The 17,669-nt window shown below is 46.5% G+C and overlaps 1 protein-coding gene across 1 annotated transcript in view; it reads left to right on the top strand.

Annotated features, from left to right (window-relative positions):
* Window positions 1-17,669, top strand: part of LOC129699288 (1-phosphatidylinositol 4,5-bisphosphate phosphodiesterase beta-1) — a 660,784-nt gene that overhangs the window by 420,651 nt on the left and 222,464 nt on the right. Inside the window, 1 exon segment of the mRNA XM_055638950.1 lies at window positions 13,631-13,797. Within this exon segment, the coding sequence (XP_055494925.1) occupies window positions 13,631-13,797 (167 nt within the window).

The following is a 17,669-nucleotide window of genomic DNA, read 5'->3' as shown; positions in this document are numbered from 1 at the left end:
CAGGGTGGCACAGCGGTAGAGTTGCTGCCTCACAGCGCCAGAGACCCGGGTACGACCCTGACTCTATAGGGTGCTGTCTATATAGAGTTTCCCTGCGACCTGTGTTGGTTTTCTCCGGCTGCTCAGGTTTCCTCCCACATTCCAAAGACGTGCAGGTTTTGTCGTTGGTGAAAAATATAAATCATCCCTGTTGTGCAGGATAGTGTTCGCGTACGGGGATCGCTGGTCAGCGCTGTTTCCATACTGTATGCCAAAAACGCTGAAAGTCCAAGATGCTACCTGTCCTGCTGAGTTACTCCAGCACTATGTGTCCCTTTACACATTGACTGTGGTGGAATTTCAATTCCTGCAGTAGATCAAAAGTGCTGGAGAAACTCAGCGGGTGCAGCAGCATCTGTGGAGCAAAGGAAATAGGCAACGTTTTGGGCCAAAACCCTTCTTCAGTGCCTATTTCCTTCGCTCCATAGATGCTGCTGCACCCGCTGAGTTTCCCCAGCACTTTTGTCTACCTTCGATTTACGAAAGGTAAATCATGTTTGACGAATCTTATAGAATTCTTCGAGGATGTACTAGTAGCGTGGATAGGGGAGAACCAGTGGATGTGGTGTATCTGGACTTCCAGAAGGCTTTCGACAAGGTTCCACATAAGAGATTAGTATACAAACTTAAAGCACACGGCATTGGGGGTTCAGTATTGATGTGGATAGAGAACTGGCTGGCAAACAGGAAGCAAAGAGTAGGAGTAAACGGGTCCTTTTCACAATGGCAGGCAGTGACTAGTGGGGTACCACAAGGCTCAGTGCTGGGACCCCAGCTATGTACAATATATATTAATGATCTGGATGAGGGAATTGAAGGCACTATCTCCAAGTTTGCGGATGACACTAAGCTGGGGGGCAGTGTTAGCTGTGAGGAGGATGCTAGGAGACTGCAAGGTGACTTGGATAGGCTGGGTGAGTGGGCAAATGTTTGGCAGATGCAGTATAATGTGGATAAATGTGAGGTTATCCATTTTGGTGGCAAAAACGGGAAAGCAGACTATTATCTAAATGGTGGCCGATTGGGAAAGGGGGAGATGCAGCGAGACCTGGGTGTCATGGTACACCAGTCATTGAAGGTAGGCATGCAGGTGCAGCAGGCAGTAAAGAAAGCGAATGGTATGTTAGCTTTCATTGCAAAAGGATTTGAGTATAGGAGCAGGGAGGTTCTACTGCAGTTGTACAGGGTCTTGGTGAGACCACACCTGGAGTATTGCGTACAGTTTTGGTCTCCAAATCTGAGGAAGGACATTATTGCCATAGAGGGAGTGCAGAGACGGTTCACCAGACTGATTCCTGGGATGTCAGGACTGTCTTTATGAAGAAAGACTGGATAGACTTGGTTTATACTCTCTAGAATTTAGGAGATTGAGAGGGGATCTTATAGAAACTTACAAAATTCTTAAGGGGTTGGACAGGCTAGATGCAGGAAGATTGTTCCCGATGTTAGGGAAGTCCAGGACAAAGGGTCACAGCTTAAGGATAAGGGGGAAATCCTTTAAAACCGAGATGAGAAGAACTTTTTTCACACAGAGAGTGGTGAATCTCTGGAACTCTCTGCCACAGAGGGTAGTTGAGGCCAGTTCACTGGCTATATTTAAGAGGGAGTTAGATGTGGCCCTTGTGGCTAAGGGGATTAGGGGTTATGGAGAGAGCCCCCTGCTCTACACCATCTACACGCATGACTGCACCCCCGCCCACCACAGCAACACCATTGTCAAATTTGCGGATGACACTACAGTGGTGGGACTCATCTCCGCGGGGGACGAGTACGCCTACCGGGATGAGGTGGAGCAGCTGACAGTGTGGTGCGAAGAAAATAACCTGCTCCTCAACACCTCAAAGACGAAGGAGGTAATAATAGACTTCAGGAAAAACAAAACGGACATGGTACCACTGACCATCAGAGGGGACTGTGTAGAGAGGGTGGCGGATTTCCGCTTCCTGGGAATCCACATTGAGGAGGACCTGACGTGGAGCGTGAACACCACTGCGCTGCTGAAAAAGGTCCAGCAGAGACTGCACTTCCTGAGGGTGCTCAGGAAGAACAACATCACTCAGAGGCTGCTGCTGTCCTTTTATCGGTGCTCCATTGAGAGCATACTAACATACTGTGTATGCGTGTGGTACACCAGCTGCACAGCGGCTCAGAGGAAAGCGCTCCAGAGGGCCATTGACAACGCCCAGAGGATTGTCGGCTGCCCTCTCCTTACCTTGGAGGACCTACACAGTTCCCGCTGCAATAAAAAAACCCAGAATATAATAAAGGACATCTCCCACCCCGGACACTCCCTGTTTGAACTGTTGCCGTCAGGCAGACGGTACAGATCCACAAGGACAAGGACAAATAGACTAAAAAACAGTTTTTACCCCACTGCTATAAAAGTACTAAATGTGGCCGCCAAGGAACGCAGGGGCGATACAGACTAAGGGACTGTGGTAACGGTGAAATCGACAGAAGGATGGAGGGTTGGGTGTGTATGCGTGCTTTGTCTGTGATTTTTATTTATTTGCTTATCTTTATTATTTTACCGCGGATGTTTCGTTAGCTTTAGAAATGTTTGAATGCTGCACTGACTGGCTGACATTTTAAATTTCGTTGTACATGGCCCATGTTACAATGACAATAAAGAAACTATTCTATTCTATTCTAAGGCAGGTACGGGATACTGAGTTGGATGATCAGCCATGATCATATTGAATGGCGGTGCAGGCTCGAAGGGCCGAATGGCCTACTCCTGAACCTAATTTCTATGTTTCTATGTTTCTATCTTCCAGCATCTGCAGTTCCTTCTTAAACACCTGCAGTAGATCAGTTGCTGATAGTTTGTTGTTTCAGCCCAATCTTCCAAAGCCCTCTTCATTGTAGTGCTGAATTCAGAGACATTTGACGTGCATTTTACGACAAGTTCTCGGAGCAGAATTCGACCATTCGGCCCATCAAGTCTAATACGCCATTCTCCTGCCTTCTCCCCGTAATAATCAAATCTATCTCTCTCTGCCTTAAAAATATCCACTGACTTTGCCTCCACAGCCTTCTGTGGCAAAGAATTCCACAGATTCACCACCCTGTGACTAAAGAAATCCCTCCTCATCTCCTTCCTAAAGGAACATCCTTGAATTCCGAGGCTGTGACCTCTAGTCTAAGACTGTCCTATTAGTGGAAACATCCTCTCCAAATACACTCGATCCAAGCCTTTCATTATTCGATAACCTTCAATGAGGTCTCGCGATTTTTTTCTTTTTTGCATTGCCACTTAAATTTCAGAGTCGGCGTGAATCTGCCGAGGTGCAATATATGCAAGGTCCCTCATTATGCAGCTATCAAAGATCTGCACAGTGACACATACTGAAACCTTCTGCCGTCAAGGAGAGACTAATCCATTAATACCTGTGTGTTATTTCAGGGTGATAGAACCACTTAGTTTTGGAGTCATTGGTTAAGTACCTGAAATTGATTTTTTTTTTTCCAAAGTTCAGAGTATCCTCATTCATTCACACTGCCTCTTCATACTCTCGTGACTGGGTAAGAATGAATGAATGTATGAATGCATGAATGAATGAATGCATGAATGAATGAATGAATGAAATACTTTATTCTCACATACAGTCATGGAGTGATACAGCGTGGAAACAGGCCCTTCGGCCCAACTCGCCCACACCGGCCAACAATGTCCCAGCTACTCTAATCCCACCTGCCTGCGCTTGGTCCATATCCCTCCAAACCTGTCGTACCCATGTACCTGTCCAACTGTTTATGCACCTGGGGAGGTCATTGAAGAATGAGGTGAGAAAAAACTTTTTCACCCAGAGAGTTGTGAATTTATGGAATTTCCTGCCACAGAGGGCAGTGGAGGCCAAGTCACTGGATGGATTTAAGAGAGAGTTAGATAGAGCTCTAAGGGCTAGTGGAGTCAAGGGATATGGGGAGAAGGCAGGCACGGGTTATTGATAGGGGACGATCAGCCATGATCACAATGAATGGCGGTGCTGACTCGAAGGGCCGAATGGCCTCCTCTTGCACCTATTTTCTATGTTTCTATGTTTCTTAAACGATGAGATAGTCCCAGCCTCAACTACCTCCTCTGGCAGCTTGTTCCATACACCCACCACCCTCTGTGTGAAAATGTTACCCCTCGGATTCCTATTAAATGTTTTCCCCTTCACCTTGAACCTGTGCCCTCTGATCCTCGATTCCCCTACTCTGGGTAAAAGACACGATGCATCTATTCCTCGCTTGATTTTGTACCCCTCTATAAGATCTCTCCTCATCCTCCTGCGCTCTATGGAATAGAGACCCAGCCTACTCAACCTCTCCCTATAGCTCACACCCTCTAGTCCTGGCAACATCCTCGTGAATCTTTTCTGAACCCTTCCATGCTTGAAAATATCTTTCCCAGAACTGAACACAATATTCTAAATGCGGTCTCACCAACGTCTTATACAACTGCAACATGACCTCCCAACGTCTATACTCAATACTCCGACAGATGAAGGCCAATGTGCCAAAAGCCATTTTGACCTTCTTATCGACCTGCGACTCGACCTTCAAGACTCCTAGATCCCTCTGCTCTACAACACTACCCAGAGGCCTACTGTTTACTGTGTTTGATGTCCCAAACTGCAACACCTCACACTTCTCTGTCTTAAATTCCATCAACCATTCCTCTGCCCACCTGGCCAATTGATCCAGATCCTGCTACAATCGTTCACAACCATCTTCACTGTCTGCAAAAGACCACTCACTTTTGTATCATCAGCAAACTTGCTAATCTTGCCCCTGTATGTTCTCATCCAAACCATTGACGTAGATGACAAACAGTAACGGGCCCAGCACTGAACCCTGAGGCACACCACTAGTCACAGGCCTCCAGTCCGAGAAGCAACCTTGCACCACCGCCCTCTGCTTCCTTACATGGAGCCAATTTGCTGTCCATTCAGCTATCTCTCCTTGGATCCCATGAGATCTAACCTTCCAGAGCAGCCTGTGGAAGGTTACAGTGTAATTCCTTGTTCGCATACCCAAGGTATACAAATAGTCGCTACATAAAGGGCGCCGACAATGTTACAAAGTACCACTCTCCCCCCTCCCCCCTCACAGCAGTACCCCCACACCGGGTTCTTCCTTTGTTCTCCCCCTCCCTACACACAATAAACACTGTGGTCGTTACTGCTGCAAGCAAATTGATAAAAATGATGCCAGGTGCAGCTTTCCGTTCATTGTCCCTTGTTCTTAGACTTTAGTGATACAGCGTGGAAGTGTTGGCCTTTGTCAGCACTTTACAGTGCACTACAAAAACTGCACTTCTTAAAGATTTTGAATGCAGAGTCCCACTGCTGGAATGGAAAGTGTAGGTTTAGGTTAGTTTCGTTCAGTTTATTGATACAGCGCAGAAACAGGCCCTTCGAGTTTGCGCCGACCAGCGATCCCCGCACACTGGCACTGTCCAACACACACGAGGGACAATTTACAATTTTTACCAAAGACTAGCAACCTGCAAACCTGTACGTCTTTGGAGTGTGGGAGGAAACCGGAACACCCTGGAGAAAACCCACACGGTCACAGGGAGAAAGTGCAAACTCCGTACAGGCGGATCGAATCCGAGGGGGGTCTGTAGAAGCCAAAATATCACCTATCCTTTTTCTCCAGAGATTCTGCCTGACCCACTAAGTTACTCCAGCATTTTGTGTTAACCTTCGTTATACTTTAATGAACCCGTGATTCGTAGAAATAACCTGACAAATAAGAATCTTATATATTGAGTTTAGAGTTTGGAGATAGAGCATGGAAACAGGCCCTTCGGCCCGTCATGTCCATGCCAACTACACTAGCTTGACGTTATTCCATTTTCCCATCCACTTCTTATACACCAGGGGCCGATTTACAGAGGGTAAATTAACCTACAAACTCACACGTCTTTGTGATGTGGGAGGAAACCGGAGCACCCGGAGGAAACCCATGCGGTCACAGGGAGAACGTGCAAACTCCACACCGACTGCAGCTGAGGTCAGGATTGAACTTGGGTCTCCGGCGCTGTGAGGCAGCAGCTCTACCCGCTGCACCACTGTGCTGCCCCTAAATAATTTTCATTGATTTCTCCGATAGACACAACATGCTGGAGTAACTCAGCGGGACAGGCAGCCTCTCTGTAGAGGAATGGGTGACGTTTCGGGTCGAGACCCTTCTTCAGACCGATGTCAGGAGCCTTTGGTTTCTCAGTTCAGTTCAGTTTAGTTTATTGTCACGTGTACCGAGGTACTTTGTCGCGTGCTAACCAGTCAGCGGAAAACAAGACATGGTTACAATCGAGCCATTTGCAGTGTACAGGTACAGGATGAGGGAATAACGTTTAGTGCAAGGTAAAGCCAGTTAAGTCCGATCAAAGATAGTCCGAGGGTCACCAATGTGTTTCTTTGCAAAGTCCCTTTAAAAAAGGATTTGTCCAAAACTCTAACCTGTCGCTGGCTTAACCAACGGATTTCTTGAGGTTCAAAAGGATATAATTAAATCCTTTTAGTGTTTGCCAGGTATTATGTTCATTAAACCATGTTTACCCAAAGAATATGCAAATATATTCAAATTTCAGGGTGTGATATTCATGTTCACATCAAAAGAGCACCAGCTATCTTTTATTTATCTACACAAATTGGTCCAACTCAATTTCAAGACAACCGAATAATCAAGCACCGTTTTCATCTGAGATTGATAGAAACATGGAAACATAGACAATAGGTGCAGGAGTAGGCCATTCGACCCTTCGAGCCTGCACCGCCATTCAATATGATCATGGCTGATCATCCAACTCATTATCCTGTACCTGCCTTCTCTCCATACCCCCTGATCCCTTTAGCCACAAGGACCACATCTAACTCCCTCTTAAATATAGCCAATGAACTGGCCTCAACTACCTTCTGTGGCAGAGAATTCCACAGATTCACCACTCTCTGTGTAAAAAATGTTTTTCTCATCTCGGTCCTAAAAGATTTCCCCCTTATCCTTAAACTGTGACCCCTTGCTCTGGACTTCCCCGACATCGGGAACAACCTTCCTGGATCTAGCCTGTCCAACCCCTTAAGAATTTTGTAAGTTTCTATAAGATCCCGCATCAATCTTCTAAATTCTAACGAGTACAAACCGAGTCCATCCAGTCTTTCTTCATATGAAAGTCCTGACATCCTGATAACTTCAGGTGACAAGATAGATACAGTGCCCTCTATAATGTTTGGGACAAAGACCCATTATTTATTTATTTGCCTCTGTACTCCACAATTTGAGATTTGTAATAGAAAAAAATCACATGTGGTTAAAGTGCACATTGTCAGATTTTATTTAAGGCCATTTTTACATATTTTGGTTTCACCATGTAGAAATTACAGCAGTGTTTATACATAGTCCCCCCATTTCAGGGCACCATAATGTTTGGGACATGTGGCTTCACAGGTGTTTGTAATTGGTCAGGTGTGTTTAATTGCCTCCTACATGCAGGTATTAGAGAGCTCTCAGCACCTAGTCTTTCCTCCAATCTTTCCATCACCTTTGGAAACTTTTATTGCTCAACATTTTTCAACATGAGGACCAACGTTGTGCCAATGAAAGTCAAAGAAGCCATTATGAGACTGAGAAACAAGAATAAAACTGTTAGAGACATCAGCCAAACCTTAGGCTTACCAAAATCAACTGTTTTGAACATCATTAAGAAGAAAGAGAGCACTGGTGAGCTTACTAATTGCAAAGGGCCTGGCAGACCAAGGAAGACCTCCACAGCTGATAGAAACATAGAAAATAAATGCAGGAGGAGGCCATTCGGCCCTTTGAGCCAGCACCGCCATTCATTGTGATCATAGCTGATCGTCCCCAATCAATAACCCGTGCCTGCCTTCTTCCCATATCCCTTGATTCCACCAGCCCCTAGAGCTCTATCTAATTATCTCTTAAATCCAACCAGTGATTTGGCCTCCACTGCCCTCTGTGGCAGGGAATTCCATAAATTCACAACTCTCTGGGTGAAAAAGTTTTTTGACAGAAGAATTCTCTCTATAATAAAGAAAAATCCCCAAACACCTGTCCGATAGATCAGAAACACTCTTCAGGAGTTGGATATGGATTTGTCAATGACTGCTGTCCGCAGAAGACTTCATGAACAGAAATACAGAGGCTACACTGCAAGATGCAAACCACTGGTTAGCCGTAAAAATAGGATGGCCAGGTACTTAAAAGAGCAACCACAGTTCTGGAAAAAGGTCTTGCGGACAGATGAGATGAAGATTAACTTATATCAGAGTGATGGCAAGAGCAAAGTACGGAGAAGAGAAGGAACTGCCCAAGATCCAAAGCATACCACCTCATCTGTGAAACACGATGGTGGGGGTGTTATGGCCTGGGCATGTTTGGCTGCTGAAGGTACTGGCTCACTTATCTTCATTGATAATACAACTGCTGATGGTAGTAGCATAATGAATTCTGAAGTGTATAGACACGTCCTATCTGCTCAAGTTCAAACAAATGCCTCAAAACACATCGGCCGGCGGTTCATTCTACAGCAAGACAATGATCCCAAACATACTGCTAAAGCAACAAAGGAGTTTTTCAAAGCTAAAAATTGGTCAATTCTTGAGTGGCCAAGTCAATCACCCGATCTGAACCCAATTGAGCATGCCTTTTGTATGAAAACTGAAGGGGACTAGCCCCCAAAACAAGCATAAGCTAAAGGTGACTGCAATACAGGACTGGCAGAGCATCACCAGAGAAGACACTCAGCAACTGGTGATGTCCATGAATCGCGGACTTCAAGCAGTCATTGCATGCAAGGATATGCAACAAAATACTAAACATGACCACTTTCATTTACATGACATTGCTGTGTCCCAAACATGATGGTGCCCTGAAATGGGGGGGTCTATGTATAAACACTGCTGTGATTTCTACATGGTGAAACCAAAATGTATAAAAATGGCCTTAATTAAAATCTGCCAATGTGCACTTGAAACCACATGTAATTTTTTTTCTATTACAAATCTCAAATTATGGAGTACAGAGGCAAATATATAAATGATGGGTCTTTGTCCCAAATATTATAAAGGGACAGGGGCGGAAATAGCTATCAAAACATGGGGGGGACACAATTTCTTGGTGGGCACACACGCGGGGCATCGGAGACTTCGGCCGTCGGCCCTGTGGACAATAACATCGGGAGCTGACCTGGTTGGTGACCGACTCCAAACTCCAGTAACAGCAGCTTCGTCCGCCCCGAATCGTGGGGCTTGAATTGGCCCGTTCCTGGGGTCATTCATCGCCCGGATGAAAACCGGCCACGGGATCTTCCATCGCGCGGCGGGGGCTTCAACATCGGGAGCCTCGACGCAGCAATTGGACCACGGGGCGGTGGAAGATCCCGCGGCCGATTACCAAGAAGCCGCGCCGGGCTGGGAGATGAAAGGCCCCGCGAACGGGCTGATTCAAGCTCCGCTCTATGATCTTTGCTCCACCAGGACGTCTCCCTCCTCCAATCACCGTGCTCTATCCTCAGTCTAAGCCCTCTACCTCTGACCGACACCTCACTCCTCCAATCATCGCGCTGAATCATCATGTCCCCCCCCCCCCCCCCCCCACTTCCTGCTGACCAATGTCTCTCTCGTACAATCGGCGCCCGCGATCATCAGTCCCACCCCCACTGTCTCGCGGAAAGCAGAGATTTTTAATAGATTTTTTTCACCGAATTTCAAAAATCCAGATTACAAAACATGGGGGGGATTTCCCCCACCTCTCAAAACATGAGGGGGACTTCCGCCCATGTGGAAGTGGATTCTTGATTAGTACGGGTGTCAGAGGTTATGGGGAGAAGGCAGGAGAATGGGTTAGGAGGGAGAGATAGATCAGCCATGATTGAATGGCGGAGAAGACTTGATGGGTCGAATGGCCTGATTCTGCTCCTATTCCTTGTGACCGTGTGACCCGTACTAATCAAGGATCTATTTATCTCAGCCTGAAAAATATCCATTGATGGCCTCCACAGCCTTCTGTGGCAAAGTATTCCCCAGATTCACCACCCTCTGACTGAAGAAATTCCTCATCCCCTTCCTAAACGAACGTCCTTTAATTCTGAGGCGATGACTACTAGTTCCAGACTTTCCCACTAGTGGAAACATCCTCTCCACGTCCACTCTATCCAAGCCTTTCACTATTCGGTGCACGAGGTCCCCCCTCATTCTTCTAAACTCAAGCGAGTACAGGCCCAGTGCCGACAAACGCTCATCATATGTTAAGCCACTCATTCCTGGGATCATTCTTGTAAACCTCCTCTGGGCCCTCTCCAGAGCCAGCACATCCTCGGATATATGGGACCCAAATTGCTCACAATATCTATCTATTATATTAGTAAAAGCCTGATCTTGACCGCTTTTGGCTCGCTGTGCTGCGATTTCCGAGAGAACGCGGCCACCTACGGCCATCATTTTTGGCCACCTCGCTCAGAGCCCCCCTCCGCCTTCCGGGACCAGAGGATTTTTCCCATCGATGAAAAATCAGAGAGATATTAATGTTTTTAAATAATTTGCCATTCTCTCTGCTGCCCCTGCTGGAGGGAGGGGGAGGAACTATAAAACTAGGAAGTGGTGTGCCTCAGTCTCTGCAAGATGGAGGAAGCCAGAGGGCCACGTCTCTCTGAGCTCTGAATAACACTGAACACATGTCTACTCAACTGTGAGTGCCCTTAATGTGGTTTGAAAATGAAAATATGGTTGGTTTGAAGTAAAAATGCACTGCAAATGGTTGTTTGGGTTGAAGTAAAATGCACTGCAAATGGTTGTTTGGGTTGAAGTAATTGGTGGAGAGGTGGAATTGGTGGAGAGGTGGAATATTGCGTTGGAGGACCAGCCCTCCCGTGTGAACATGGGACCCAACGGGTCCCACTTAGTCTAGTTCTAAATGCAGCCTGACCAGCTCCTTATAGAGCCTCAGCATTCCATCCCTGTTTTTTCCACAGATGTCCTTCCTCAGATATGCGGCACAAAGTCTGCACCTCTACCATGTTAGTTAGTTAGCTAGTTGGTTAGTTAGTTAGTCGGTTAGTTAAGTTTACTTTCACGTGCACGGAGGTACAGTGAAAAGCTTTTGTTGCGTACTAACCAGTCAGCAGAAAGACAATACATGATTACAATCGAGCCATTTACAGTAGGTTTTATTGTAGTTAATTTTTCTGCTTTGAGTTGATAGGAATTTTTCACAGTGAGTCAATGGAAATGAGGTTGGTATGTAGTTGGTATAGTCACAAGAAGCTGGAGTAACTCAGCAGGTCAGGCAGCATCTCTGGAGAAATGGAATAGGTGACATTTCGTGCCGAGACCCTTCTTCAGACTTCATTTGTTCTATGTACCTTTTCAATTGACAATAGACAATAGGTGCAGGAGTAGGCCATTCGGCCCTTCAAGCCAGCACCGCCATTCAAAGTGATCATGGCTGATCATCCACAATCTCCTGTCATCTCCCCATATCCCCTGACTCCGCTATCTTTAAGATATCTCTTGTTTCCATTTCCCCTGAGTCTCAGTCCCAAGAAGAGACTCGACCCGAAACATCACCCATTCCTATTCTCCGGAGATGGTGCCTGACCCGCTGAGTTACTCCAGCTTTTTGTGCCTATCTCCGGTGTTATCCAGCATCTGCAGTTCCTTCCGACACATTTGATATACAGTGAAACTGTTTCAGTAATGGCAGTTCACAGGAAGAAACAGAGAATTTATACACTTTTATCTGCAAAAGCATTAAATGTGATTTGTAAGACTGAGCGATTTTGTGTTGAGGGTGAGTTTGTGCACTGCACACATTCAACTGTTAAGACTGCCCGGAAAATAAATATGGTGCATTGCGCAGTTGACTGGAAATTGCTGGATGTTGCTGCTGAACAAGTCTCTGAACATCGATGTGATTTATGCAGTGCTTTGAGAAAATTCACAAGAAAGATTCAAATCGCAAGGCATTTCCATCTTGCTGCTATTCATGTTGAAAAATGTGCTGGATTTTCTTTTCCACCCCATGAAGTAAATCAAATGAAAGATGCAACAAAATGAGTCATTTGGACCAAAAATGCAAAAATATCTGCTGGGGTTTGCTGGTAGTATTAGATTTTATTTTTTTAATTTCAGAAGTAAACTTTATTTGTAATAAAACATAGAAACATAGAAAATAGGTGCAGGAGGAGGCCATTTGGCCCACCAAGCCAGCATCGTCATTCATTGTGATCATGGCTGATCGTCCCCAATCAATAACCTGTGCCTGCCTTCTCCCCAATAGAAACATATCTACAAATTCACCAAAGTACCAACCTTTCACTACATTCTGGGTGCCCATACAATTAATATTGCTGGAGTTATAGGCCTCCCTTTCTCTTTATACGTAACACTGTTGCCACTCACGTTCAAAGGCAGCACGGTGGCGCAGCGGTATAGTTGCTGCCTCACATTGCCAGGGACCCAGGTTCGATCCTGACTACGGGTGCTGTCTGTGTGGAGTGTGCACGTTCTCCCCATGACCTGCGTGGGCTTTCTCCGAGATCTTCGGTTTCCTCTCACACTTCAAAGACTTTCAGGTTTGTAGGTTAATTGGCTTGGTATAAATGCAAATTGTCCCTAGTGTGTGTAGGATAGTGTCATAGAAACATAGAAACATAGAAATTAGGTGCAGGAGTAGGCCATTCGGCCCTTCGAGCCTGCACCGCCATTCAATATGATCATGGCTGATCATCCAACTCAGTATCCCACTCAATGTCATTCCCTTATCATGTATCTGTACACTGTAAATGGCTCAATTGTAATCATGTATTGTCTTTCTGCTGACTGGTTAGCACACAACACAAGTTAGCATACCTTTGTTAGCAATGATAACACACAACAATAGTGAATCTGTGGAATTAATTGCCACACAAGGCTGTGGGGGCCAAGTCAGTGGACATTTTTAAGGCAGAGATAGATAGATTCTTGATTAGTATGGGTGTTAGGGGTTATGGGGAGAAGGCAGGAGAATGGGTTAGTAGGGAGAGATGGATCAGTCATGATTGAATGCTGGAGTAGACCTGATGGGCCGAAGGGCCTAACTCTACTCCTATTCCTTATGACATTATGAAAACATTTAACTGTACCACGGTACACGTGACAATAAACTACTGGGTCCAATGGCTGAATTCTGCTCCGATTACTTATGATGTTAGTTTTGAAATAAAGAGTGCTTCCGGAGTGCTGGAACTGGACAGCACGGTGGTACAGTGGTAGAGTTGCTGCCTCACAGTGCCAGAGACCCAGGTTCAATGTGACTACGGGTGCTGTCTGTAAGGATTTTGTACGTTCTCCCCGTGACCTGTGTGGGTTTTCTCCGAGATCCTCGGTTTCCTTCCACACTCCAAAGACGTACAAGTGAATCGGTCACTCGGCTTGGTGCGAATGTAAAAATTGTCCCCGAGATGTATGTAAGATGGTGCTAGTGTGCGGGGGAGTCGCTGGTCGGCGCGGACTCGGTGGGGGGCGAAGGGCCTGTTTCCGCGCTGTATCTCTGAACTAAAAACTAAAACCATGCTGAGGTTTATTCCCTTGCTTTGTTTCAGCGAAAGGAAGGGCGGGCCTTACCTGACCGTGGACCAGATGACCGACTTCATCAACTCGAAGCAGAGGGATCCGCGTTTGAACGAGATCCTGTATCCGCCCATGAAACAAGATCAAGTCCAGCTGCTCATTGAGAAGTACGAGCCAAACGAGGACCTAGCAAAGAGAGGTGCGTTCACAGTGGACTTCATTCCATGCGCTTGCATGCTTTGTTGATGTGCTGAGGGGAAAATACAAGGTGACACTGTTGGACTAGGGTGGACAGACTATACCATGGCTCGTATGGGCTTGTATGCACTGGAATTTAGAAGGATGAGAGGGAATCTCATTGAAACAGATACAATTCTTAAGGGATTGGACCGGCTAGATGCAGGAAAAATGTTCCCCATGTTGGGGGAGTCCAGTACCAGGGGTCAGACAGTTTAAGAATAAGGGATAGGCCAGTTAGGACTGAGATGAGGAAAACCTTTTTCACCCAGAGAGTTGTGAATCTGTGGAATTCTCTGCTGCAGAAGGCAGTGGAGGCCAATTCGCTGGATGTTTTCAAGAGTGAGCTAGATATAGCTCTTAGGGCTAAAGGAATCAAAGTTATGGGGAGAAAGCAGGAACGGGGTATTGATTTAGGATGATCAGCTGTGATCATATTGAATGGCGGTGCTGGTTTGAAGGGCCGAATGGCCTACTCCTGCACCTATTTTCTATGTTTCTATGTATCTCTGAGAGAAGGAATGGGTGACGCTTCGGGTCGAGACCCTTCTTCAGACTGAGAGATGTACAACCCCCTGATTGATGAGGCATATTTGCACTTTGCACAGACACTCCCTGACTTACATGAGGGTAATGTTCCATTAACCATGAGCAGCACGGTGGCGCAGCAGTAGAGTTGCTGCCTTACAGTGCCTGAGACCCAGGTTCGATCCCGACTACGGGTGCTGGCTGTACGGAGTTTGTACCTTCACCCCGTGACCTGCGTGGGTTTTCTCCGGGAGCTCCGGTTTCCTCCTACACTCCGAAGGCATGCAGGTTTGTAAGTTAATTGGCTTGGTATAAAATGGTAAATTATCCCTGGTTTGTGTAGGGTAGTGTTAATGTGCAGGGGATCGCTGGTTGGCACGGACTCGGTGGGCCGAAGGGCCTGTTTCCACGTTGTATCTCTAAAACCCTTACATAAGTCAGATTGTACGTCAGTCGGCATCACGATCCCCATCCCCTCCCCTGGAATAACTCACTGAGAGTATCCATCATGGCTGATCTATCTAGCCCCATTCTCCTGCCTTCTCTCCATAACCCCAGACATCCATTCCTTATGACCTTATAGGTGTCAGAGCTTACGGGGAGAAGGCAGGAGAATGGGATTAGGTGGGAGAGATAGATCAGCCATGATTGAATGGCGGAGTAGACTTGATGGTCAGAATGGCCTAGTTCTACTCCTATTCCTTATGAACTGTCTCAGCAGCGCCTGGCTGCGTCCACGGCACTTTCCGTAGCCCGCGGCCTTCTGGGTAAGCACTGCCGCCATTACTGACTTGTTTCTGACATAGACTTGAGAGATCGTGCAGATAACAAACTGCCTTGATTGCTCTGGGGTGCAGTCTGCTGACTTGATCAATTGAGTGCAGAATTGATCACGTCATCTCAAGTTCATTTAAGTTGCCTATTGCCTAAATTGCAGAGTGCCCTTATAATAAAAGACTGGTTCTGGGCACATTCTCACTGGAGTTTGGAAGGATGAGGGGAGATCTCATTAAAACCCACCACATCATGAAAGGCCTGGATTGAGTGGATGTGGAGAGGGTGTTTCCAGTGGTGGGAAGGTCTAGGACTAGAGGGCACAGCCTCAGAATGAAAGGATGTACCTTCAGAATGGAGATGGGAAGGAATTTCTTTAGCCAGAGGGAGGTGAATCTGTGTAATTCATTGCCATAGACGGCTGTGGAGGCCTGTGGAGGTCAGTTAAAGCAGAGATTGATAGATTCTTGATTCTTAAGGGTGTCAAAGGTTACAGGGAGGAGGCAGGAGAATGGGGTTGAGAGGGAAAAATAGATCAGCCATGATTGAATGGATCAGCCGGCTTGATGGGCTGAATGACCTTATTCTGCTCCCATGTCACTTGGTCTCATGGTCTACTGGATGTAGGTTTGGCGAGTCGACTTGGTTGGGTAAAGTAAGATTCTTTATTTTAAACGATAACAATGCGATTTACTCGTTTATCCGCGTTTTAGATCAGCCAATAATACCAACCAATCAATCGATCAAATACTTTATTGTCATTCGAAAAGACCCCAACAAATGCAAATCTGAACGAAATGTTGTTGCATCTGGCTCACCGAGCCAAGCTCCTTCTAACAGGGTGGAGCTTGAATGACGACGATACAAAAGGTCGACAAACCACAACCCGTGGTTTAAATGTGGTGTCACAGGTAGATGAGGTGGTTAAAAAGGCTTTCGGCATCACGGCCTTTATCAGTCAGCGCATTGAGTGAAGAGGGTGGGAGTGTAGGAAATGAACTGCAGACGCTGGTTTAAATCGAAGACAGACGCAAAATGCTGGAGTAACTCAGCGGGGCAGGCAGCATCTACTGGAGAGAAGGAATGGGCGACGTTTCAGGCCGAGACCCTTCTTCAGACTGATGTCGGGAGTGGGCGGGACAGAGATAGAATGTAGTCGGAGACAGTAAGACTGGTGGGAGAACTAGGAAAAGGGGAGGGGATGGAGAGAAAGGGAAAGCAAGGGCTACGTGAAGTTAGAGAAGTCAATGTTCATACCGCTCGGGTGTAAGTTGCCCAAGCGAAATATGAGGTGCTGTTCATGTTATAGTTGTGTAAGACATTGGTGGGGCCACATTTACAGTATTATGACAATGGACAATAGGTGCGGGAGTAGGCCATTCAGCCCTTCGAGCCAGCACCGCCATTCAATGTGATCATGGCTGATCATCCACAACCAGTACCCCGTTCCTGTATTGTGTTCAATTTACGAGGATGTCGATTTACGAGGATGTTGCCAGGATGCAAGGGCCTGTAGCGAGAGGTCGAGCAGACTGGAACTTTATTCCTAGGAGCGCAGGAGGATGAGGGGTGATCCTACAGACCTGGTACAAAATCGTGAGAGGAATAGATCAGGTAGACACATAGAGTCCTTTGCCCAGAGTAGGGGAATCGAGAACCAGAGCAGCATAGGTTTAAGGTGAGGGGGAAAGATTTAATAGGAACGTGAGGGGTAACGTTTGCACACAAAGGGTGGTGGGTGTATGGAACGAGCTGCCGGGAGAGATAGTTGAGGCAGGGACTATACATTTAAGAAACATTGGACAGGTACATGGATAGGGCAGGTTTAGAGCGTTAACATTGAGGCAGGTGGGACTATCGCGATGGGGCATTTAAGTCGGAGTGGGCAAATTGGACTGACGGGCCTGTTTCAATAGACAATAGACAATAGACGCAGGAGTAGGCCATTCGGCCCTTCAAGCCAGCACCGCCATTCAATGTGATCTCAATGTGATCCATGGCTGATCATCCACAATCAGTACCCCGTTCCTGTCTTTTCCCCATATCCTGACTCCGCTATCTTTAAGAGCCCTATCTAGCTCTCTCTTGAAAGTATCCAGAGAACCGGCCTCCACCGCCCTCTGAGGCAGAGAATTCCACGCTGTGTGACTCTCTATGACTCTAAATGATACCCCTGTCCGTGAGATTGATTCTTGGTTGACTTTCCAGCATCTTCATTCAGAGATTTGTAAGTGCGGGTGTCAGGGGTTGTGGGGAGAAGACAGGAGAATGGGGTTTGGAGGGAGAGATAGATCAGCCATGATTGAATGGCGTAGAGTAGAGTTGATGGGCCGAAAGGCCTAACCCTGCTCCTATCGCTTATGAACTGATGCGATTTGTTACCCTCATTGAAGTGCATTTTAAATCATTCTATAACATGAACGCAAAGGATGTTACATATATTCTGCAGCAAAATTTCCAAAATAGGTGACAGTGATTCATTCTGAATGATGTGATCCATAGAGTGTGACTCATGCACGACTGGAGTTATGG

The sequence above is a fragment of the Leucoraja erinacea genome, chromosome 8 (assembly GCF_028641065.1).
Source record: "Leucoraja erinacea ecotype New England chromosome 8, Leri_hhj_1, whole genome shotgun sequence".
NCBI lineage: Eukaryota > Metazoa > Chordata > Chondrichthyes > Rajiformes > Rajidae > Leucoraja > Leucoraja erinaceus.
Note: the sequence above shows the minus strand (reverse complement) of the source record. Positions and strands in the feature narration are given on the sequence as shown.